Below are 27078 nucleotides of genomic sequence, written 5' to 3' on the forward strand. Positions count from 1 at the left end.
AGCTGACTCATTTGAAAAGACCCTGATGCTAGGAAAGATTGAGGGCAGGAGGGGAAGGGGACCACAGAGGATGAGATGGTTGGATGGCATCACCTACTCAATGGACATAGGTTTGGGTGAACTCTGGGAGTTGGTGATGGACAGGGAGGCCTGGTGTGCTGCGGTTCATGGGTCACAAAGAGTCGGACATGACTGAACCGCTGAACTGAACTGAACTGAGAACATATACCTTGTCTCTTTCTCTCTCTAATTCATAAAATTTTTACTCTAAGTCTCAAGATTCACTACAAAAGTGACTGATTTTTATCATTCTTCACAAAATCTGAATAAACAGCACAATAAAATAGCTGAAAATAGTTTTACCCTTTTTTATTGGGCATTTAAAAAATAAACTTAGGGCTTGAACAAAAGTTTTCAAGAAGAAAAAGTTGGAGAATGTATTCCAGATTAGCACTCCTCAACTGTCATGAACACAAAGAACATTCTGAAAGTGAAAGTCGCTCAGTCATGTCCTACTCTTTGTGATCCCTTGGACTATACAGTTCATGGAATTCTCCAGGCCAGAATGGAGTGGGTAGCCGTTCCCTTCCACAGGGGATCTTCCCAACTCAGGGGTGGAACCCAGGACTCCTGCATTGCAGGTGGATTCTTCCAGCTAAGCCACCAGGGAAGGAACATTCTGGGGATCTTGTTAGAATGAAGCTTCTAACTCAGAAGGCCTGGAGTGAAGTATGAGACTGCATTTCTAAAAAGCTCCTGGGACTCTGAGTGCTGCTGCTGGTCTGGTGACCACCCTTCCAATAATAAAAGTTCTGGAGAAATGTCAGGGAAAGATCTGGATAAGTAACAGTTCATAGTAAAAAAGAAGTTCAGCCCCCCCCCACCCCCAAAAAAAGATAGAAGTTCAAGCAGTTAACATCCCAACTCCTTCTACCTTGCCCTAAATACTCAGAGCCTTCAAGGCCATTACTGATAACCCACAAAGCCCTGGCCCTTCAAAATTTCTGGTCCTGGTCCAGTGGTTTAGGACTAAGGGAAGTCCACTCTCATTCCTAACAAAAAAGTCTCTGGACTACATCAAAAGAAACAACAATAAAAGCTAATTTTTAGAACTGTTTTATTTCAAAAACTTAAATGCACATATACCTTTTTTTTCATTCATTCATTCACTCACTTAACATTGCAGCATAAATATTTTTGCCCTTCCTAGAAACACAACGATAAGATCTATTCTCCCCCTCTAAAAATTTTACAGTCTAGCAAAAGAAAAATCTATAAATACCACTGCTTGTGTAGAAAATGTGGTTACAGACCAATTTTCAGAGCACAATTCTTTAGGTAAAACTGCAAAACAGCATCACCTCTTTGACACTTTACAGGTCTTGTTATTATATATCATAATCTATATTATATATCACCATCTAATTGCTAGAGAAACAAATTAAATAATAATAAACTAGAGAAATCAATGCTATCCTAGCACAAAGTTCCCAATGCCCTGAATTTTAAGAATCCCAAAAACAGAATAACTATGCTTTCACTATTTATACTCAGAAACAATGAAGGATGATTTATCTAAAGTTACGATGAATGACCCTTTTCAACAATTTGCATTCAATTACTCAGAACATGTTCACATACTTGGAAAAGAGTAGTATACATATATGAAATACTATCTCCCTTCAGACAATATTCAATGAACTATTAGCTCATTGACTTTTGCATGCAGTAACAACTCAGCAACCTACCTCATGCCACTCCTAAGAGTATGAGGTCCACTAACAAAAACCTCTGGTCTAAAATTTACTGTGTATTTATTTGAAAATCAACTTTCACTTCTCTTTTAAAACCTCTTCTCTATTCCCTGGGATCCAACCAGGCAGGATGGCTAAGGAATGAGTCGTAGCCGTCTACATGCAGGTTCGACTGCTCAATAGCAGAGAAGCAGCACTTGGAAAAGACACTCAAGCTTACTGGAAAACTGACAATAACACAATTTATCAAGTTGATGGGAGTAAATCCTTCCATTTTGATCGTGTTTTTCACAGTAATGAAACTACTAAAAATGTGTATGAAGAAACTGTGGTATCAATCATAGATTCTGCCATCCAAGGCTAAAATGGTACTATATTTGCCTATGGGCAGACTGCTACAGGAAAAACATATACTATGATGGGTTCACAAGAGTATTTGGGAGTAACACCCACGGCAATTCATGACACTTTACAGAAAATTAAGAAGTTTCCTGATAGGGAATTTCTCTTACGTGTGTCTTACATGGAGATATACAATGAAACCATTACAGACTTACATTGTGATGCTCAAAAAATGAAGCCTTTAATAATTTGGGAAGACTTCAACAGGAATGCATATGTGGCCGACCTGATAGAAGTTGTTTATACATAGGAAATGGCTTTGAAATAGATCACAAAAGGAGAAAAGAACAGGCATTATAGAATTACAAAAATGAGTCAAAGAAGTAGTCTGTTCTCATACCATTTTTAGGATGATTTTGGAAAGTAGAGAGAAAGGTGAACCTTCTAATTTTGAAGGATCTGTCAAAGAGTCCCATTTGAATTTGGTTGATCTTGCAGGCAGTGAAAGGGCTGCTCAAACAAGTGCTGAAGGTCTGCGACTCAAGGAAGGCTATAATATAAATCAAAAAAAAGCTTATTTATTTTGGGACACATGATCAAGAAACTTAGCGATGGACAAGTTGATGGTTTCATAAATTATCAAGATAGCAAATTAACACAAATTCTCCAGAATTCCTTGGGAGAAAATGCAAGTGATCAAGAAACTTAGTGATGGACAAGTTGATGGTTTCATGAATTATAAAGGTAGCAAATTAACATGAATTCTCCAGAATTCCTTGAGAGGAAATGCAAAAACACATATTATCTGCACAATTACTCTGGTATCTTTTGATGAAATCCTTACTACTCTCCAGTTTGCCAGCACTGCCAAATATATAAAGAGTACTCCTTATGTTAATGAGGTATCAAGTGATAAAGCTCTCCTGAAAAGATATAAAAATGAAATAATGTATCTTAAAAAGGAATTAGAGGAGGTTTCTTTAGAGACTCGAGTCCAGGCAATGGAAAAAGACCAACTGGCCCAACTCTTGGAAGAAAAAGACCTACTTCAGAAAGTCCAGATTGAGAAAATTCAAAACCTAACACAGATGCTGGTGACCTCGTCTTCCCTAGTATAACAAGAATTAAAGGCTAAAAAAACCCAAAGAGTCCCTTGGTGCATTGGGAAAAGTAACAAAATGAAGGACTCAAACTACATAAATAAATTTAACATGCCAATGAACATAACAACAAAGACACATAAGGCTGCTGTAAGTTTAGAAGAAACTGATAAATCTCTGTTCAGAGTCTGATATTTTCAGTAACACTCTTGATACATTAACTGAGATAGAATGGAACCCAGTAACAAAGCTACTAAGTCAAAGTGAATTCAATTCACTTTGTGCTAACTATGATAACCTGGTATTAGACTATGAACAGTTAAGAAGAGAAAATGAAGAAATGGAATTGAAATTAAGAGAAAAGAATGATTTGGATGAATTTGAAACTCTAGAAAGAAAAGCAAAGAAAGATCAAGAGAACGAACTAAGTTCAAAAGTAGAGCTGCTTAGAGAAAAGGAAGACCAGATTAAGATGCTACAGGAATATACAGACTCTCAGAAGTCAGAAAGTATGAAAATGGATTTGTCATACTCATTGGAAACCACTAAAGATCTAAAACAAATGAAACAGACTCTGATTGATGCCAAAACTGTAGCTCTTGATGCCAAAAGAGAATCAGCCTTTCTTAGAAGTAAAAATCTAAAGCTGAAAGAGAAAATGAAAGAACTTGCAAGTACATGCAAGCAGATGGAAAATGATATGCAGTTATATCAAAGTCAGCTAGAGACAAAAAGAAAATGCAAGTTGATCTGGAGAAAGAATTACAATCTTCTTTTAGTGAAATAACAAAACTCACCTCCCTTATAGATGGCAAAGTTCAAAAGATTTGCTCTCTAATATGGAATTGCAAAGAAAAATAACTTATCTGCAGAAAGAACTGAATAAAGCAGTCGAAGAAAATGAAGCTTTGCATAATGAAGTTAATTTGATGTCAGAACTGAAATCCTAACCTTCAGAAATAGAAATGCTAAGGAAAGAGATACATGATAAATCTGAAGAGCTCTACACAATAACATTAGAAAAAGACAAATGGTCTTCTGAAGTAGTTGATAAGGAAAACAGAATTCAAGGTTTACTTGAAGAGTAAATTGGGAACACTAAAAATGACCTACTAACTTCCCAGTTGAGTTGCGAAAGCAATGATCAAGAATTCCAAGATGTTAAAAATCATCATATTGAATCTGAGCAAAAGTATAATCCTTGAAGAGAATGCAAAATTGAATCAAGAAATAGGAAATCTCTCTAAAGAAGCTCAAGAACTTGGTTTAGATTTGGTGGCTTTGAAGACAGAATTCTCTCACAAAACCCAAGAATTTCAGCAAAAAGCAACTGAGAATCAAGAGAGATTAAAGGAAGTCAAAGAGCTGAAGGAGCAATTAGAAAGTAGAGATTCTAGGCTGCACATTACAGAAAAGGAGAACACACTGATTACTGAAAAACTTCAGCAAACCTTAGTAGAAGTAAAAACCTTAACCCAAGAAAAAGATGATCAGAAATGATTCCAAGAGAGCCTACAAGCTGAGAGGGACCAACTCAAAAATGACATTCAGGATACTATAAACATGAATAAAGACACCCAGGAAGAACTATGAAATGCTCTTGAGTCTTTGAAAAAACACCAAGAAACAGCATGCTAAAAATTAAAATTTCTGAAGAAACTTCCAACATATAGAAGAAAACTCAGGAGAAACTAGGGATGAATTTCAGGAAAAGACGGTTGGCATAGATAAAAGCCAAAATTTGGAAACCAAAAAAACCAAGCTCTGATTGCAGATGCTGAGGATAATGAGCTAACTGAGCAATAGAGAAAGATATTTTCTTTAACACAGGAGAAAAATGAACTGCAACAAATGTTAGAGAGTATTACAGCAGAAAAGGAACAACTGAAGACTTGACCTAAGAGAAAACATTGACATGACCATTGAAAACCAGGAAGAATTAAGAATTCTTGGAAACAAATTTAAAAAACAACAGGATACTGTTGCACAAGAAAAGAACCATACCATTAAAATAGAAGAGCTTTCTAGGACCTGCGAAAAACTAGCAGAAGTTCAAGAAAATCTAAAGGAAAAGATCCAAGCATCTCAAGACAAACAAGAACAGTCTTTCAATATGAAATAAAAAGACAATGAGACTAAGAAGATAATGAATGAGATGAGCAACTGAAGGAGCAATTCAAAGTCAAAGACTCAGCACTACTAAAGCTAGAAAAAAAGACTCAGCACTACTAAAGCTAGAAATGGAAAAGCTCGTATAGTCTGAAAGACTTCAAGAAAGTCATGATGAAGTGAAAACTGTAGCTAAGGAGAGAGCTGACCTGCAGAGGCTACAAGAGTTTCTTCAATCTGAAAAGAACCAACTCCAAGAAAATTTAAGAGAAATGGCAGCTAAATAACTAGAAACCTAAGAGGAACTTAAGTTGCTCACTGTCACCTGAAAGAACAAATTATTGGTAAACTGAGAGTGGATCTATCAGAGAAAGAAACTAAAATATCATGCATTCAACAGGAATTAGAAACAGCAAATGATGAATTACAGAAAAAGATGCAAGAGCTTTATGAGAAACAATTTATTACCATCAAAGAAATCAGTGAGATTCAGGAAAAAATGAATGAACTGAAACAGTTAAAGAAACAGCTCAAAGCCAAAGATTCATCACTATGAAGAATAGAAAGTCAAAGGCTCAAGTTGACAGAAAAACTTAAGGCAAGTCAAGGCAATTAAAAACCATAATTAAGGAAAGAGATGAACTGGAAAGGGTACAGAAGGCCCTTCAAAAGGAAAGACACCAACTCAAAGAAAACTAAAGAAACTATAGCTGAAGAACTGAAAATCAAAGCAGAACTAAAAGCTACTTACATACTTCTGAAGGAGTACCAAGAAACCATCAATGCAAGGAATAGTTCAGAGAAGACAGATCAAGGAACAACTATCCAGAGGGTCTTAGGGAATTCAGATGCTGACTTACAGGCAAAGATTCAAGAACTTCAGGAAGAAGAACATCAATGTCTTGAGACGAAAGATGTCAGTGAGACTCGGGAAAAAATATATGAAATGGAAAACTTGAAGAAGCAACTTGAGGCCCAAAAGTCAACTCTAGAAAATACAGAATGGGAAAACATAAAGTTAACTCAGAGACTCCATGAAAATCTTGTAGAAATAAGATCTGTTACAAAAGAAATAGATGACCTTAGGAATACGGAGAAGACGCTCAAAGTAGAGATAGACCAGCTCAAGGAAAACCTAAGAGAAACAACAAGTAGAGACCTGGAAAAATGAGAGGAACTAAGAACTGCCCAAATGAATCTGAAAGAGCACCAAGAAACTATAAATAAACTCAAAGGAATTGTTTCAGAGAAGATAGATGATATATCAAATATCCAAATGAATTTAGAAACACAAATACTGCCTTAAAAGCACAGATCCAAGAACTTCAGGAGAAAGAACATCAAATTCTTAAGGTAAAAAATTATCTCAGTGAAAATATATGTATCAAACAGAGCAACTGCAGAAGCAATGAGAGACCCAGAATTCAGTCCTGGAAAGCACAGAAACAGAGAAGTTAAGGTTGACTCAGAAACTTCATGAAAATGATGAAGAAATAAAATCTGTTACTAAGGAAAGAGATGACCTAAGAAGAATGGAGGGAACCCTCAAAATGGAGTGAGATCAACTCAGAGAAAGCCTCAGAGAAACAAAAGCTAAAGACCCGGAAAAACAAGAGGAACTAAGAATAGCTGAGGTGCATCTGAAGGAGCACCAAGAAATTATTGATCAACTCAGAGGGATTGTCTCTGAGAAGACAGAATACCAAATATGCAAGTGAATTTAGAAAATTCAAATGCTAAATTACAAGGAAAGGTCCAAGAACTGAGAGTAAATGAACAGTCACTTTTTAAGAAGAAATTAGTGAGACACAGAAAAAAAATGTTTAACATTAAGCAACTGAAGAAAGAATTTAAGGCCCAGAGCTTAACTATGAATAAAATAGAAATGGAGAATTTAAATTTGGCTCAGAAGCTTCATGAAAACCTTGAAGAAATGAAATCTGTAATGAAAGAAAGAGATAGCCTAAGGAGAGTGTTAGAGACTCTCAAATTGGAGAGAGACCTACTCAAGGCAGACCTGCAAGGAACCATAGTTATAGAACTGGAAGCACAAGAACAACTAAAAATTGTTCATGTGCATCTGAAAGAACACCAAGAAACTATTGATAAATTCAGAGAGTTTCAGAAAAAAATCTCAGATTTCAAATATTCAAAAGGATTTAAATAAATCAAAAGATGAATTACAGAAAAAGGATCAACAGAACCACGAAGAGGTAAAATATGAAAAAAAGTTACTATGTGATGGAAACCAACACCTTACAGGAAGCCCGAGAGAAAAGTGCTTTAGGATAGAGTTTCTCGAAAAGAAAAGAAAAAAAAAATAAAAAAAAATTTTAAAAAAAAGGAAAAAAAAAAAAAGGATAGAGTTTCTGAAGAGATACTCAGAGATGGATAATCACTATGAATGTTTAAATAGATTGTCTCTTGACTTAAAGAAGGAAATTGAAACCCAAAAAGAGCTTTCAGTTAGAGTAAAAGCAAACCGCTCACTTCCATATCCACAAACCAAACAAATCCAGAAACTTCTTACTGCAAACCAGAGGTGTTCCATGGAATTTCATAGAGTCGTGACAAAACTTCAGTATGTGCTAAGCTATGTTGCAAGGACAAAGGAAGAACAACATGAATCCATCAATAAATTTGAAATGGCTTTTACTGATGAAGTGGAAAAGCAAAATGAACTGCTAATGGAAATATAGCACCTTCAACAAGATTATGATGTTATCACCCGGAGAATCAAGGGACCTCAAATTGAGCCAGAGCATGGATCTACATATCTAAGAAATTCTCAAGGATTTCTCAGAAAGTGATTTCCATAGCATAAAGACTGAATTTCAGCAAGTACTAAGTAACAGAAAAGAAATGACTCAGTTTTGGGAAGAGTGGTTGAAATGCTCATTTTTATATAGAAAAGTTTAAAAATGTCATCCAGAAAGAAAATGATGGTATTTGTCAAGTGAATAACTTCTATCATAGCAAAGTAATTCCTATAATGAATGAATTAACAGAGTTTGAAGAAAGAAATGCTACCATAGTCAAAAGAATGGGAGCATAGTCTGAAATCAATGAAAGAGAACAATGAAAAACTATTTAAAGTTTATACCAAACTTTGAAGCTCTCCCTGGCCTCTGGTGCCCTTGTTAATCCTACTACACAAGGCAGGCAATCTCAAGTCACATCAAGAGCTACACAGCAAGCCACAGAGAAGATTCAAGAGCTGGAAACATCACTACAGAAAGCTAAAGAAAGTGCTCTGCATACGGAGGGCAAGATTACAAAGATGCAGAAAGAACTTGAGATGACTGATGACATAACAGCAAAACTTCAACAGCAAGTTAATGAATTAAATGAATGCCTTCAAAAAAAAAACAAAAGATTCAAGTACTTCAGGACAAAGCTGCTTTAAGAGCTAAGCCTTATAAAGAAGAAATTGAAGATCTCAAAATGAAGCTGGTGAAAACAGACCTGGAAAAGATGAAAAGTGTCAAGGAGTTTGGAAAGGAAACTGCTTCAACAAAAGCCACTGCAGAATATCAAAAAGAACTTATAAGGCTATGAGAGAAAATCTTGGAAGAAATCAACAGGCCCAAGATACCTCAATGGTATCAGAACATATTGATACTCAGCCTTCAAATGAACCCTTAACCTGTGGAGATGGCAGTGGCCTTGTGCAAAGCACTACAGCTCTTACTCTGAAAAGTGAATACATACAGCTAGAAAAGGAAGTGTCCAAGTTAAAGCAGCAAAAGGAACAGCTAGTAAAGCAAAAGAACGAACTGTTAAGTGAGGTCAAGACATGGAAGGAGAGAACCTCTCTTAACAAAGAGAGGTTCACAAAGAAGTAACTTGTGAGAATTCTCTGAAGTCTCCTAAAGTGAGTGGGACACCCTCTAAAAAGAGACACCGTATGTCTTCTCAATGCAAGGAACGGAATGTCCAAGATCCTGTACCAAAGGAGTCACCGAAATCTTGGATTTTTGATAACCGATCAAAGTCTCTGCCTGGAGAAGGAAATGGCAACACACTCCAATATTCTTGCCTGAGAATCCCATGGACAGAGGAGATTGGTGGGCTACAGTCCTTGGGGTTGCAAAGAGTCATACATGACTAAGCAACTAACACACAGAAAGTCTTTGCCAGGACCTCCTCCACTTCACTATTTTGATAACTCGGGTTTAGGCCTTTGTACAGGAAAACAAATTCCTGAAGCAGAGACCGTGGATCCCCAGCCAGGTCCTTGGCACACGTCATCAGGAAGTAACGTGCCTGAGTGCAGGACTCAGGAGACTGCTTTGCCCCTTCCTGGTGGCCCAGCACTCCATGTTCGGAAGTGTCTGTGTTTATGTCTTTACGTGTCTAACCCCTGGCTGTCATGTCACAATCCAACTGAATTTCAGTTCAGTTTCCACTCTGCCACTACAATTGGAAGATGAAGGAATGGGACGAATTCCCATAATCTAGAATGGTGATAGCAACAGACCTTCTTCTTGAACGTGATAATTCTTTAGAACTTGAACAGTTTTATTTATTTACATGCTTTATAAAGAATAAAGTTACTGAAGCAAAAAAAAAAAAACAAAAACAAAAAAACACCTCTTCTGACTCACAAAGGTCCTCCCTCAATTAATTAAACATCCTGGTGGCTTAGATATTTGTTATTATGAGAACTAAATGTATGATTACGTTTACATTAACCATCAGTGGTTAACCTAAACCCACTGGGAAAAAATAGACTAACTGATTAAAACTATTTGAATATTTAAAATCAAAATCAAATATTTAAAATTAGCTAATTTCCGTATAGACAAAGGGAACTACCTCTACTTATTAGTTAATTAGGTGTGTTGACACACCTGGACTTTAAAGGCTTCTACACCTAATTTAAATCTAAAACTATAAATGATTATAAATTAAGACGCCATTCAATTTTCTCCATGTGTAAAAGATTTAAAAATCAAAAGCAAAACCAAGTCAACCTCAAAGATCATGCTGCATTTTGTCCTGCCACTCATTACCAGCAACTGTAGGCTTTTCACAGAAATATATTAGGCCCCTCACTTTTCATTGTTTAAATAAAGCCAGTTATAGGATGGGATGGTGACTAGGTCTATAGAAAGTGGGTCTATGGAAAAACAGGTAGTCATTATTAAAGACTCATGGGCAGGTAAACATCTGTAAATGAAAAAGGCCTTTTAACTTGTGCAGTCAATACAGAAATCATACACAGGTTGAGAAGATGAAAAGAGAGGACACTGCTAGGTAAAAAGTAACCCAAATCATATCAAATGTAGCACAACAGGAGTTACACAGACACATGGAAACATATTTTTTAAGCTCTACTGAGTAAAATCTTGGGAGAAGAAGCCTGAGATATTATTTACATAAATTTAAGAAAGCCTAAAAGCAGTCATTACTTCTGTTTTTAAAATTCAATGTTACAATGTAGTTTTATGCTACCAAAAATGAGATCAGTTGTTAAGACCACATTTAATTTCTAAAGATCTGGAACACCAAACTACAACTTCTTTTATTCTTTTGCTTTAGAATAGAACCAGAAAACAAGATGTAGAGAAATAAAATACCATGCCAACGTTATTAAAATCTTTTAAGTGTGAGTAATGTTGTTTTAAATCATAAGTTATTTCTACAGTAAACTATCACATGCAATAACCATAAAAATTTTTATATTAACTTTAGTGTCTTATCAAAAGCAATCATCATGCTAAATTGCCTATTTGCTTATGAGCAAAAGGTTCCCTTTTGATTTATGTGTCCCCTTTCTTAAATTCAATCTTGAAATGAAGCAGAACATCTTCAGCAAGGCCCTTTACTATGACTCAACTTTAAGTAGTGGTTAATCAAAAGTAATCCAACACTGAGAAACAGATAAACAGATGTTTCTAAACTGTAAGACTGTAAGCAGCGTAAGACTGAAACTACCACCGTCTGACAAGCACAATGCACTATGGTAAGCACTTCACAGCACTGATATTATGTAATATTCAAAATTCTGTGAGATAGACAGGATTATAATACCAACTTTAGAGATGAGAAGGAGGGCTTAGTCAAGAGACTAAAATAATCTGCCTATAATCTCAAAACTAACATAAGGTCATAAGGTCATGCTGCAGAGCTTGTACTCAACTATGGTATTCTGCCTCAATCCAAAAAAACTTATTCTACATTCTATAATATTCCTTAACATTTTAACATAATGTTAACATTACAATATTAACATTATTCTAGCTACTCCTAAAATGACCAAATTCCTAAATTAATCTTTCTTTGAATCTAACTGGCATGGATGGGATCAATGAGAAACAACAGCTGCAGAGACTTTATTAAGCCACTCTACCCTCCCCACTTTCAAAACACAAGAAAAGCAAATCTTGAGAATTAAATAGAGTTGGGAAAACTTACATAGTTTTGGCTAAATTTAGCTTTAAACTTAGGTTAGCATGTTTGTGCATGAAAATTCTAAACTGATCTTTACTCATTTATTCCTGACCCCAACTTCCTAAGAGAACAGAGATGAACCATCAGTAATACCAAGCTCTTAGCATCAGCTACAATGCTTTGTAAATACAATGCCCGAAGTAGAGTGTCAAGAAGCCATTCTGGATATCTCAGAATGATCCACTAAATGCATTAGTTTCCAAATGCAGTGGCAAATGCAGCATGGTTTTACTAAACTGTCATTATCAGGTAAGAATCAACTCAAAATCCCAAAAGCTAAAGCTAAATGATTATTATCAAAAGCAATGGACATGAGTTTGCGCAAACTCCCGGAGATGGTGAAGGACAGGGAAGCCTGGCGTGCTGCAGTCCATGGGGTCGCCAAGAGTTGGACACGACTTACCAACTGAGCAGCAACAACAGTATTAAATACTGTATACAAAAGCCATGCTGCTTCAGTTCATGTGTTTAAATACAGTAGTGAGATAAACACCAACCAACCACACACATCTTAAAAAAAAAAAGCCTCCAAAACAAAAACTCACAAGATTTTTTAAAAAATCAATAAAACAAAATTCCCTTGAAATAATCAATTTTGAAAACTCTTAACAAAAGCAAGCTGTCACTGTACAGAAGCACCAATTATAATAAAGTTCAGAAAATAAGTGGCTGAACTCCTAGCTTGTTAAAACAAAATTTAATTTGCTCTATCCAAGGCACACCTCTATCTAAACACAATTCTGGAAGTTTATCCTGGATGACTCTTGATTTACGAGGGAAAGAAAGTTAACTCAAAGTTGAGTCATTTTCTACAGGAACTATCATTTTTATAAACAAGTTTCTAATCTAATCCATCATTTTAAGTAAAGAATAGACTGGGGTTACAAACAATAGGATGAATGGCACATTTAAATCTGAGGATTCATATGCAGATAAGAGAGAAAACTCAACTGTTTGCTAAGGGAAGCTGAATATTGTAGGTCATTAGCCATAAAAATGTTAGTGGATTCACATTCCATAAAAACAATGACAATCCTTTCAATATAAAATCACCAATTCATCAGACAGGGAATTACCATGTTATTTTAACAAAAATGAGCTTAATGTTTCATTCTTTTTTAAAGTACTTAATAACATTCAGTATGACATTTCAGAACTAAGAGCATAGATGCTTAAGTATCTAATAAACAAACAGTTTACAACAAATTTAAGAAGGATAGTCCAACAGAAAAATAAGCAAGTGAAAGTGAAGTCGCTCAGTCGTGTCCTGACTCTCTGCCACCCCATGGACTGTAGCCTACCAGGCTCTTCTGTCCATGGGATTTTCCAGGTAAGAATACTGGTGTGGGTTGCCATTTCCTTCTCCAGATCTTCCCGACCCAGGGATTGAACCGCGGTCTCCCGCATTGTAGGCAGACGCTTTACCGTCTGAGCCACCAACCAGGGAAGTCCAAAATAAGCAAAGGACACACACACAAAAAAATCCAAGGTCAAAAAGCACGAAGGAGAAGCTCAACAGGACCAGTAATCAAATGTTAACAGTGCAGGGCTTTTGACTATAAAATGACAATGAAAGATTTTTACATCTGTTTTCAAGGCTACTGAAAAATCAGCACCCATGAGTAGAAATACAAATTTGTGCAGCATTTCTGAAAAGTTATCTATCAATTATTAAAAGCTTGATTTTGTATTTTTCCCTAGAAATTTATACTGTGTAAAAAACTTACACTGAGATAATCACATAAATGAAAAAACAGACAGGCATAGGTCAGTAAATGTTATAATCTCCTCCTCGGCATGTTACCAGTGGTCTCTCTCTCCACTACTTCATTTTTCACCTTATAGAAGACTCAGTGTTTCTCATTCTCTCCTAAAGAGATTTTTGTTTTTCTCTGAATGTAATTAAATATTATCTATAGAGTCTCTAAATCTCCCATTTCCCAATATGTGAAATGGAAAAAACAATGTCTCTCAAAGAACTGTTGGGGTAACTAAATGAGATAATGAAATTATAAAACATTTAATTTTATAAAAGAATTACCATAGTACCTGAAACAGATATAGAAAACCACTGTCAACATAAATAAAGTCAAGTTTCTGTCTGTCAAGGCATCACTGAGAAAATCCCAGATGTACTTTCACCAAATTTGACAGATACGTTTGAGAAGCTAACACTTATGTGGGGAGGAGTGAAAAATTAAAATGTTGGAGGACGAGGGATCTGAACATTTCAAAGAGAAGATGAACATTCTCAGAGCAACTACAAGAGAAGGCCTTTCCAAAGGGTAACTAACACAGTCTGATCCAGCATGAGCAGCGACAGATATTCACTCATTTAATAACAGTAAACAATTCCCAAACAAGACTAGAAAGGTTTGACTAACATCATGTTTTACCAATAATAGCTACCATTTATGAGGCATTTCTCATTTAGTCCTCATAACAACTCAACAAACCAGGTATTAAGTGTAACATTTTTCTCCTTTTGCAAATGAAGATACAAAAAGGTTTAACTAAACTTAAAGACCCAATCAGTGTAGATTAGGAGATTCAATTCAAACTGCCTGGCATCCAACTTCCAACTCTAAAACCTTGACTACTGTCCAACGCTACTGAATTATTACTATTCCTAACAGTTTGCTCTTAGAAAGAAATAAAAACTCACCATGAGCTCTGAGCAAGCTACAAACAAGAACCAGGATGCTCCTCTGAACTCCAACAAGTATACCATACATATCCCTAAATCTAAAACTTGAGCACGTTTCCAACGGTATATAGCAAGAGGAGGTGAACAGAGGATTAGTTGACTCCGTAACAGAAGAATAGCTCAGGGGGTGTTAATTTGGAATTCTGAACACAATTTTCCGTCAGAACATTCCTGTACAACACTCATGGGGAAAAGATCCCAATGTGGCTCACCTGGAAATCTAAATACTAAGTAAAACAACATCTGAGAATATAGTAAATGTTCAGAAATGGTTTCACAGGTGACGCTTTGTATTGTGATACCCATTAAGATTTATTTTTTCAATGTCTTCTCCATTTTCTCCTCATTTTCCCCCTGACCCCTCCCCGCCCAAGACCAATACTTGGTTTCGTGTTCAGCAAGTCTAACCATCTGAAGGATTAAGGAAGGATTTACATCCCATACTGTCTATGCCACAATCCTATAGATTTCTCCAAATTCATTTTAGCTCTCACCAGTTTGTCAGTCCTATTTGGTTCCCTATGTAAAAGTACATAACATAAAAGTCACCTTTTGAAGAACATGAAATGTACACAAAAATTTTTAAACATCAAAGTAATCAGAAATCACAAAATATACATCTCAGAAAACTTTGTAACAGAGATGATGGACAGAGGGAAAGATGCTCTTGAAATCGAGAACAGTGGGGAGGAAGCTCCACACTGAGATTGGGGGAATCACCTGGAGATAGGCCAACCCCAGCCTCGTCTCCTCACAAATAAGCCAGGAGCAGATACGCCGGCCTCCTCCCATCCTAACAAAGAGCTTTACAATCAGGAACAGAAGAAATAAACATGATATTCACAAGTCTCTGTCCTCTAATCCCACAGAATTTAACTTGGTGTTAAAACCTAAAAAACTTACAAAAGTGAAACTGTTATCCCACTACTAGAAACTTCGATAAAATACAAATGCCCAGGTAAAAACTGCACATTGACTGAAATGTTGTACTAAAGTACAATTAAAACAAAAGAAACGTAAATGACAAGCACCAGAGCCTTTTTGCTTTAATTCGGGAAGGTAAGAAAGCTAAATACAAAAATGACTTGATGACTAAAAAAGAAGGCAAAGAAGTACCATGAGTGTTAAACAGCGGGAAGCCAAAACTGCCAGACACAAATTCTGCAGGAACTTTTATCTCAACCATCGGTGGTCATACAGCTTAGCAAGAATAGTTAGCAGATGTCATCATGTCATTTACAAATATCTGTATTCTTTACATCAGACTTTGTTTTTTAAAGAGACTGTCCCTGAGGATTTCTGACAGAAAGTTTTACTGCTGTCCAGATCACATCTGTGATTCACAGTGGATCTCAGGTGCTTTTCTGTCATACCAGTTCTCAGCTTGATCTACCTACCTTGTTACAGTTTCCTCATGCACTGATGTCTAATATATTACCTCCCATTTTCAACAAAATTCCAGCTCCAGTGTTCTGGGGGTCTTTTCTCTCCCACTGAGCATACACCCATAATTCAATTTCTTCTGCCGTCACTCCTGGCCAATAACTGTATACATCCTCAAATAATGGTACTTTTCCTATTTATATGTTCATAAGATAGAAAATTTTTTAAAAAATCAGTGCTTCTCAAATACCAGTTGTGAAGATCGTGTTTTTAAAAAATTTCCTATTCATCATGGTCCTATACATTATTTATAAAATACAAGTGAACTACTAGAAAATGATGACATATTTGGATGTTGTGGTATTATCAAACTGTTACAGAAGTTTCTAAACATTTGCTTTCAACGTTTTAACTTCTTTCTAGCTGTGGCCTCTTAACACACCATGAGCAGCAGTGCCCTAAGGCACATATTCTTAGTATACAGCTCTTCTTCATGTGTCTAGCAACAATAAACCACCCAAACAAAGGTTCACCCAGCTATGAATCTCTGTACTGTTTTTTCACAGAACACATTTTACTTCAAGAAGTCCTTACAGATACAAGGCCCTCAGCCATAGTCTCTCAGTTCATCTGTGGTAGAACAGAACTTTAAAATTTCCTGAAGATACCAACTCTCTACTTGCAATCAAACAATGCCTTCTGCTTAGCATCACTGCCTCCCCATATTCCTCATCTTCAAAGCCACAATTCAAACATCTTTTCTCCACAAACTCTTCTGGAGCTAGAGAAATCTCTGCTATGCAGCAATCACCACACATTTAAATCTGCGCAGATTAATACACTGCTTTGTAAATTTTCTCTAGTAGATCCATGCACTGCCTCTTGAATTAGATTTGAGCAAAGCAGAAAAAATATCAGCTGATTCTTCTTGTATGTTCCACATAGCCCATAATAAGACTGCTCACAATAAAAATATCTGACTGACCTGATTCAAATAATTCATATATTCCAGAGGCAAAAAGCAGCATTTGCAGCCCAGGGATCGGCCCAACTGAGATTTTCAGAAAATTATTTATCTAACTATGAAACAGTAGTAAGTATGGCCCAAACACCTGTTTTCCAATCTCGTTAAGAAATAAAATGTCACTGAGTAATCATGATAGCTTACTTAGATCACCTGGAATTATGATTAAATATTTACATAAATGTGAATTACTTCCACTAAATTACGTCATTAAACAGACATTATAAATTACTACAACAGAAGAACAGACAGTCTCCATGTGCCTTTACTTCACAGCATGCAATACTCTCATACTAATAGTTTTTCTAATACAAAGGAATTTTAAGCTTTCTCAGCTGTTAACAATTTAAAAACATATGCAACCTGTATTCATAGACTGCTAAGTATATAGCCCACTATTGGGGAAAAAAACAAACCTCTATGTCTCTACATATTATTTCAAAGGTAAATGGCAAGAAAATATGGTCCTTCAAAGGTATAACATATGAATCTGAGTTTCTAAGTAGATGTTGACACATAGGTCCTTTCAGTTCAGCCAGTCATTGAACTTTAGACATGGGAGACACCACAGCAATTATCCAGGCCATGCTCATCATTTCACAGATGTGAATATTACAGCCTAGGAAGCTGGCCCAAGATCACAAAGCTAGAGATCCAGGATCTCAAAAACTACAGCCAGCGCTCCCTTCACTATACTAAAATAGTATTCACTATACTTCTTCCATCTGGATACATTTTAATATCTCTCCACATACAGAGTTCACCTCTCTAGTAACATTTCCTTCTATTGTTTCCCTTTACTAAAATAAATTTTAGAAGAATGGGTATTATAACCTCTTTTTTTCCAATCTCCAGGGATTTTTACTGCTTTTCTCAAAAATTAATGTCAGCAGCTCTAAATCATGTATTTCAACTTTAAGATGCAGTCCACCAAGCCCTCATATTAGGAACACTTAAGGCCATTCTACTTTTACTTTTTACTCACTCATCGGAAATGCTACTCACCACAGTTAACTGATTGTTATTTTTAAAAACGTGAAAAGGCCACTGCAGAGACCCTTAAAACCACTTAGGGGCTTTTTAATTTTCCCGACACTAAGAAGCTTCAGGTAACTTTACGTCTAGGTTGGACCTGCTACCCAGCACATTCCTATCTCCTGCTACAGTGACAGGCTTCATCTACTGTCACTTCTCACCATCACCAATGAGTCTGCTTGTGTCCAATGTTTCTTAAAAGCATGTTGTAATTACATACTTATTCTCATCTGTTTCAAAATGGAGATAATAGTAGGTACAGGAGGGTACTGATATAATTTATACCTGACCCCAAATTTTTTTGTCTAGAGAACATCTTGAAATCCATTGAATTTATCTAGTCTTCTTGAAATTCATTGAATTCTACCTTTTGAACAGATACTTCCTAAAAAGCACCTTAAGCTTATATCAGTTTTCTAAAATTAACATTCTTTTCTTTTTAATCTTTCTCCCATTGCTTAGGAAACGGAATTAGTTGTAATTTCATAGTAATTTCCACCAAATTTACAACCTCCTGAATATTCAGCTGCTATTCCTAACCAAAAATATCACCTCCTCTAGATTATTATTACTATTAACATAATGATTCTCATTAAGACTCAAAGGCATCAAACTGTAATAAACTATTATGAGGTACTTCAAAATCTATTCAACCTCAATTTCAAATAAAATTAAATTTCTAATATGAAGAGATTTTAAACTGTTTTTAAACAGTTGGGCCAATTATGAAAAGCTAAAGATTAAGTGTGCCTTTTCATGAGAAGTTTAGATTAGGGGAGAAATCTTTGAAATTTAGACAAAGCAGTCAGAAAATAAAATAAAAAGATGATTAACATGCCTACAACGGGTCACAGAACAGCAACTACAACATTAAATAAGATGTTTATCTTACAAAGAGAATGCATTAAGATTTTGTTTTAAATGAGCAAAAATAAGCAGAAGAATTTAGTTCCTTCACATAGAAAGTCCCCAGATCATACACAGAGATCAAACAAAATTCTCCTTTAAGAGATATACAACAAGGAAGGTTAACAAAAGGCAAGAAGAACATTCCAGTCCTCCCCCACTTCAGAGAACAATGACCATTATGTCAGCAACACCCGCGTCGCCCCTATGTTCCATTTAGTTTCATGTAAATGTCCATTGCACCTACCTTTCTTCTCTGAGAGATGTTGAGGGCACCAAAGTCATTAAACAAGGATGAAGCAGGTGAAGTTAGAGGATCTGGAAGGTAAGTTACATAAGTTTCCACACAGGCTACTCAGGAAACCTACAAATCTAATAGATGTTTAACCCAAATGCTTATAAATAATAAATAATAATAAAAATCATATTGCACAATATCAAACTCAATGCTCACACACAGAGGATGTTCAAATATTTTCTGAGGGAAAAGAAACAAACTGGAGGATACTTCATTCAGCCAATATTCAGTACACATTTATTCAGCAACTATACAGATCAGGATGTATCTATTTGCTCAGAACCAAAAGAAAAATAAAATAGAAAAAAAAGAAGCAATCTTAACCATGTTATTAGCAATGTGTTTATGAAGGAAGTCTACCTGTAGTCTGTGTTCTTGAGACCAAGTCATAAGAAATATAAAAGGAGCAGGGGTGAGGGGAAGATAGTCAAATAGTTAAACATAACTGAGAGATAGGGCTTGGATTTTAATATTCGGGCAAGGCCTTAAAACCATCTACCCTGCAGAGTATTCCATACTGTTAAGTTTATCACCATTTTTGACAGTTATACTAAAAAGATAAAGCAAATTAAATTTTTAAAGATGGGGCTATTAAATGTTTCAAAATACTAACATGAAATTCAAAGATTTTAAAGGTTCAAAGTTCCATTACTCTGTGGCCAGAAGTTATAAACAAAAGTGTATCTCTAAATTGTTTCTCATTTAGCAAATCAGAATGAGTTTCTGAAAAGGAATGCATGATATGCACCCAAATATTTTTATCTTCATTTCTGAGCTTTAGTTAATTTTATGTTTCTCATTAAACTATCTGTGAAATCCTAAAAAAATACAGTAAATTTTCTCATTTAAAGGAGACTTAAATCTCTTTATAATGCAGTACATAAAACTGCTGCTATATTTCTCTGGCTTCTTGTGTCTGGATTTTCAGGGTCTAGCCCTTCATTAGAATTAACACTAATTTAATTAATAATGCAAAGAGAAAGAAGTTAATAAAATATTAAAACTCTAGATTTTTATGTAATTAAATATTCAAACTCTTAAAAATAGGTATTATTCGTCTTTTATGCTACCTTTGATAGTATAAAGGACCAAGTCAGCATATAAATCCTATGGGAATACCAAAAACAGTATAACGCTACACATCTGTTTCTAATAATTCAATATTAAAATGTTGCTACTTTTTCCTACAGTGAAAGAAATTTGAAATTTCCAAGTAGTGAGAGAAACTTGATACACATACATAAAATGTCTATCTCAAGAAATAATCAACATGCAAATTCTTATTATTATAGACAACTGTTTAAACCAATATTCAATTGTAACATACTTTTAAAAAAAGCATTCCTGAACATTTATTTTTAAAATAGGATCCAGAAAGATACAGGAGAAACATTTATTTTTGAATTAGGATAAAAAAAGGAAATTCTGTACCAAAAGTCTTAAAAATGTCCATAACCTTAAAACAGCAATTTCATGTCTAACAATGTTTCCAAAAGAAATAACTCAAAATATGAACACAGATTCATACACATAGTCCAATATTGGAGTGTAATCTTTAAAAAAAAAAAAAGTAAATTATGAAAATAAACAATGGGATTCAATTTACAATGATCAAGAAACATTCACACTATATTTTAAAAGTATATTTAATGTGATCTTAAGTATTATTATACATATACTTGAGTGTATTTTGTGTGTTTATATATATTTATCCAAATTTTAACAGTTACCTCCGAGTGTGAAGATAATAGATCATTTCTATTTTCTTCCTTATATCTATAATTTTCAAAATCTCTACCGTGGATATATTGTTTTTAGAGTCAGAAATACACATACCTATAAAAGAAAAAGGGATCGAGTCTTACCGTGGCCTGCGTATGGCTTGGCACTGTCATTTAGAAGGCTTGGGGAGCTGCTACTATTAGTCATTCTCTGAAAATAAAAACATATATACATAATATCACTGAAGAATGCAGAATTAAGAATATTCAACTGATTAGGTTTAGACTGACCCTCTTTGTATCTACCCCTCCAACCGATCGTTCACATCAGTGACATGCTCACCTTCCTATAATGCTGTTGCATGGACTACAATCACCTAGGCAGAAACTTATTTCACTCATTAGCCAGGCTGCACTTCCATAACTCACTAGCCTGAGCAAGACACACAACTACTCAGTTTGCTTCTTCGTAAGTATCCATCTGGGGGATGTGAATGACAGAGTCAATAAACACTCTCTGCTATTCTCCCTCAATACATATTATCCTTCATACACCTGATAGATGCTATGAAATTAGGCTTGTCTCTGTTCTCTGGACATGTCCCACCCTTCCTTAACACACTCCACAGCCTCTACGGCTCACGATCCTGAAAGGACTTCATCCCATAATCACAACACACACAGGAGGAAAACTAGCCCCTTTCTAACCATCCTCTAGACTTCAACTCCACCCTTGAAAGCTCACCTGACTTCACTACAGGAGGTGGCTTACCTGTATCCCTCTGACCTCATCACCTCCTAAAAGTCCACCTCCCACTCACCAAATGTGAGGACAAAGGAAGACTCTAGAGGTCTCCATCCCCAAAACACACCTCAGTGTCCAGGGCCATGAGAATTCACGCCAACAATACCTGCATCACAGGATACTTCGTCTCCACAGGGCTTCCAAATCCATTGACTCCAATAAAGCTGGTGCTGAAATAGGAATCTGTGAGACTCGTATCAGTTAAAGCACCTCCATCGATTCCAGGAACTGAAAGAGAAGGAAAATTCAACTATTTAAATTATTTAAAAGCACAAATGGTTGATGTAGTTTCTCTGTTCCCAAGTAAATTTTGGGAACTTATAATAAAGTCTCAAATCTCTGTCACACTTGTTTTTATTTACTTGTTCATAATTTGAATCAAACAAAACTAGCTCAACTCTAAAAATTTGTTAAACAATGCTCAAGTTGAATAACTTCTTCCACAGAGATAGTTATTTTTATATTGTCACCTGAGAGCCACTAAGCACGACAGGAAGAAACAAACCACACTTGCATTTATTTCTACTTTTCTCATCAAGTTTCCATTCTTTAACTTGCAAGAAAACAGGAGAACAGTTAACTACTGCAATTTCTCCTGTGAATCTTCATATACTTAACAGGACAAGTTTCCCAGGACTGTTTCTCATAACACACCTTATGAAACAGACCAGCAGTTTCACCTTAAACTTATTCATAAAATCAACTCAGCAGTGGTTGCAATGGGACAGAGCTGAGGGCAACAGACAAGCTGTCTGTCAATTCTAAGGTGGAATAATACGGAATCACTGTAACTACTAAAATAATCCATCACATATCAACAAAGTGATAAACAATACATTTTAGATTCTATTTCTTGGTAAGTACAGTTGACCACTGAACCACACAGGTTTGAACTGTCTGGGCCCAATTATGAAAGTGCAAGTCGCTCAGTTGTCTCCAACTATTTGCGACTCCATGGACTATACAGTACATGCAATTCTCTAGGCCAGATTATGGAGTGGATAGCTGTTCCCTTCTCCAGGAGATCTTCCCAACCCAGGGACCAAACTCATGTCTCCTGCATTGCAGGTGGATTCTTTATCAACTGAGCCATCAGGGAATACACAGACTTTTTTTTGATAAATATATTGGAAAAATGTTTGGAGATTTATGACAATTTGGAAAATTTGAAGGCGAACCACACAGACTAAAGATATAAAAGACAATGAAAAAAAGGTGTGTCATGAATGCATAGAATATATGCAGATATAGATATTAGTCTATCCTCACATAGGCATAAAGTAAGTGATACTTAATATAAAATTAACAATTTTCATTTTCTCACTTTTATAACTTTACTTTCAAAGAATCACAGTATCATACAGTATGCCTCTCTCCTAACTGGAGAAGTTATTATAGGTGACACATCAACCTATCATCAGAGGTTGTTCTTCTTTAAATGTAACATTTCTAATACTATATTGAACATGACTGAACAAAATTTGAAATGCTATGCAAATTTTACAACTCGTTAATAAGTGCACAGGCTAGGCTACTATGAAGCAATCATATCCCAGACACTAAGCTACCAGAAAGCAATCCCATTGCTGCCGCTTCACACCTGTAAATAACTATGAATTCCTTTTTCACATTTTCCATTATGATGTCCAGTGTTAGTAAAACACATGATACCTACAGATTTTGTATCCTATTAAGACAGCAGTGATGAAGGTACAGACAGAAAATGACTCATTTTGTAAACATACAAAGCAAACTTCCTATGTCCATCAGTACAGTACAGAACTGAAAATGTATTTTCTCTTCCTTATGATTTCCTTAATAGTGTTTTATCTTCTCTAAGCTTACTTTATTGTAAGATTACAGTATAAACTACATGTAACATAGAAAATATGTCACAGTTTGTTGTGATCCACACAGTCAAAGGCTTTGGCATAGTCAATAAAGCAAATGTTTTTCTGGAACTCTCCTGCTTTTTCAATGATCCAGCAGATGTTGGCAATTTGATCTCTGGTTCCTCTGCCTTTTCTAAAACCAGCTTGAACATCTGGAAGTTCACAGTTCACATACTGTTGAAGTCTGGCTTGGAGAATTTTGAGCATTTCTTTGCTAGCATGTGAGATGAGTGCAACCGTGTGGTACTGTGAACACTCTTCGGGACTGCCTTTCTCTGGGATTGGAATGAAAACTGACCTTTTCCAGTCCTATGGCCACTGCTGAGTTTTCCAAATTTGCTGGCATATTGAATGCAGCACTTTCACGGCATCATCTTTTATGATTTGAAATAGCTCAACTGGAATTCCATCACCTCCACTAGCTTTGTTCGTACTGAGGCTTTCTAAGGCCCACTTGACTTCACATTCCAGGATGGCTCTAGGTGAGTGATCACACCATCATGGTTATCTAGGTCATGAAGATCTTTTTTGCATACTTCTTCTGTGTATTCTTGCCACCTCTTCTTAATATCTTCTGCTTCTGTTAGGTCCATACCATTTCTGTCCTTTATTGAGCTCATCTTTACAGGAAATGTTCCCTTGGTATCTCTAATTTTCTTGAGGAGATCTCTAGTCTTCCCCACTTTATTGTTTTCCTCTATTTCTTTGCACTGATCACTGGAGAAAGCTTTCTTATCTCTCCCTTGCTATTCTTTGGAACTCTGCATTCAAATGGGTATATCTTTTCTTTTCTCCTTTGCCTTTAGCTTCTTTTCTCAGCTACTTGTAAGGCCTCATCAGACAACCATTTTGCCTTTTGGCATTTCTTTTTCTTGGAGATGGTCTTGATCACTGTCTCCTGTACAATATCATGAACCTCCATCCATAGTTCTTCAGTTACTCTATCAGATCTAATCCCCTGAATCTATTTCTCACTTCCATTGTATAATCATTAAGGGATTTGATTCAGGTCATACCTGAATGGTCTAGTGGTTTTCCTTACTTTCTTCAATTTAAGTCTGAATTTGGCAATAAGGAGTTCATGATCTGAACCACAGTCAGGTCCCAGTCTTGTTTTTGCTAACTGTATAGAGCTTCTCCATCTTTGGCTGCAAAGAATACAATCGATCTGATCTCAGTATTGACCATCTGGTGATGTCCATGTGTAGTCTTCTCTCGTGTTGTTGGGAGAGAGTGTTTGCTATGACCGGTGCATTGTCTTGGCAAAACTCTGTTAGCCTTTGCCCTGCTTCATTTTGTACTCCAAGGCCAAATTTGCCTGTTACTCAAGGTATCTCTTGATTTCCTACTTTTGCATTGCAGTCCCCTACAAAGAAGAGGACATCTTTTTTGGATGTTAGTTCTAGAAGGTCTTGTAGGTCTTCACAGAACCATTCAACTTCAGCTTCTTCGGCATTACTGGTCGGGGCATAGACTTGGATTACTGTGATACTTAATGGTTTGCCTTAGAAACGAAAAGAGATCATCCTGTTGTTTTTGAAACTGCATCCAAGTACTGCACTTTGAACTCGTATGACTATGATGGCTACTCCTTTTCTCCTAAGGGATTCTTGCCCACAATAGTAGATATAATCTTGAGTTAAATTCACCCATTCCAGTCCATTTTAGTTCACTGATTCCTAAAATGTCGACATTCACTCTTGCCATCTTCTGTTTGACCACTTCCAATTTGCCTTGATTCATGGATCTAACGTGCCAAGATCCTATGCAATATTGTCCTTTAAAACATCGGACTTTACTTCCATCACCCATCACATCCACAACTGAGTGTTGTTTTTGCTTTGGCTCCATCTCTTCATTCTTTCTGCAGTTATTTCTGCACTCTTCTCCAGTAGCATATTGGGCACCTACTGACCTGAGGAGTTCGACTTTCAGTGTCCTATCTTTTTGCCTTTTCATACTGTTCATGGGGTTATCAAGGCAAGAATACTGAAGTGGTCTGCCATTCCCTTCTCCAGTGGACCACAGTTTGTCAGAACTCTCCGCATGACCTGTCTGTCATGGGAGGCCCTACACAGTACGGCTCATAGTTTCATTGAGCTGGACAAGGCTGTGGTCCATGTGATCAGATTGGTCAGTTTTCTGTGATTGTGGTTTTCATTCTATCTGCCCTCTGAAAGAGAAGGATAAGAGGCTTATGGAAGCTTCCTGAAGGGAGAGACTGACTGAGGGGGAAACTGGGTCTTGTTCTGATGGGCGGAGACATGTTCAGTAAATCTTTAATCCAATTTTCTGTAGATGGGCAGGGCTGTGTTCCCTCCCTGTTGCATGACCTGAGGCCAAGCTTGACCTGAGGCCAAACTATGGTGGAGATAATGAAGATAAGGGCGCCCTCCTTCAAAAGGAGGACTGCTGCACTGCTGCACTCAGTGCCCCCAACCTGCAGCAGGTCACCGCCGACCCACGCCTCCGCCAGAGACTCCTGGACACTCACAGGCTAGTCTGGGTCAGTCCCTTGTGGGGTCACTGCTCCTTTCTCCTGGGTCCTGGTGTGCACAAGGTTTTGTTTGTGGCCTCCAAGAGTCCTGTTTCCTCAGTCCTGTGTAAGTTCTGGTGGCTCTATGGTGGGGTTAATGGCACCCTCCTGCAAAGGGCTTATGCCGTAGCCAGGTCTGCTGCACCCAGAGCCCTGCGGCAGGCCTCTGCTGACCGCACCTCTGCAGGAGACGTGTTTCTGGCTCAGTCTCTGAGGGCTGGGCGTGTTGTGCCATTCCCAGGACTGAGCCGCTCGGGTGACCAGGTGCTTGGCGAGTGCACTGTCCCAGGTGGGCCGTGCATCTTAATCACCTCCCAGGTCCCAACCGCTCACTTTCCTGGGTGTGCCGCAAGAGCACTGTCTCAGGTGTGCTGTTTGTCTCCTCAGGAGAGCTGATCTCAGGCTACAACCCTTCCGGCACACGTCAACCACCCAGGATCTCAGGAAGACAGCTGGGAGCCTGCTCACTGTTGGTGGAAGATGCTGTCTCTGGGGCTGAGATTGTAGCAGCCCCTTGCCTTCTGCCTCTAGCTGTCTAGCTGTCACAAGCCTGCCTTTCCGCCTCTGGGTGGGGAGGGGCCGGTATGCAGCTCTCCTTTGGTATGCAGCTCAATCCTTTGTTCCTGAGAGGGCCAGGCAGTGGAAAATTCTTAAAAAGATGGGAATACCAGATCACCTGACCTGCCTCCTGAGAAATCTGCAGGCAGGTAAAGAAGCAACAGTTAGAACTGGACATGGAACAGCAGGAGGAGTAAGTCAAGGCTGTGTATTGTCACCCTGCTTATTTAACTTCTATGCAGAGTACATCATGCGAAATGCCGGGCTGGATGAAGCACAAGCTGGAATCTAGATTGCTGGGAAAAATATCAATAACCTCAGATACGCAGATGACACCACCCTTATGGCAGAGAGTGAAGAAGAACTAAAAAGCCTCTTGACGAAAGCGAAAGAGGAGACTGAAAAAGTTGGCTTAAAACTCAACATTCAGAAAACTAAGATCATGGCATCTG

At 36.9% G+C, this 27078-nt stretch overlaps 1 protein-coding gene and 1 long non-coding RNA gene across 8 annotated transcripts in view; both read right to left on the reverse strand.

Annotated features, from left to right (window-relative positions):
• PAN3 (poly(A) specific ribonuclease subunit PAN3) overlaps positions 1–27078 on the reverse strand; it is a 120666-nt gene that overhangs the window by 82823 nt on the left and 10765 nt on the right. For all 7 annotated transcript variants that reach the window (XR_006339001.1, XR_006339000.1, XM_043892459.1 and 4 more), the window contains exons 2-4: positions 21747–21868; positions 20980–21046; positions 19064–19134 (exon numbers count right to left, since the gene is read on the reverse strand). Coding sequence is in view for 5 of the 7 variants with exons in the window: in XM_043892459.1 (XP_043748394.1) it covers positions 19064–19134; positions 20980–21046; positions 21747–21868 (260 nt within the window). In the remaining 2 variants the exon portion in view is untranslated. The remainder of the gene's footprint in view (positions 1–19063; positions 19135–20979; positions 21047–21746; positions 21869–27078) is intronic.
• On the reverse strand, positions 1101–13083 carry LOC122687041. The gene is made up of 2 exons (XR_006339002.1): positions 6166–13083; positions 1101–2646 (listed from the first exon to the last, which is right to left on the reverse strand). It is a non-coding gene; the product is annotated as an uncharacterized LOC122687041 (long non-coding RNA).

The sequence above is a fragment of the Cervus elaphus genome, chromosome 30 (genome assembly GCF_910594005.1).
Source record: "Cervus elaphus chromosome 30, mCerEla1.1, whole genome shotgun sequence".
Lineage (NCBI taxonomy): Eukaryota > Metazoa > Chordata > Mammalia > Artiodactyla > Cervidae > Cervus > Cervus elaphus.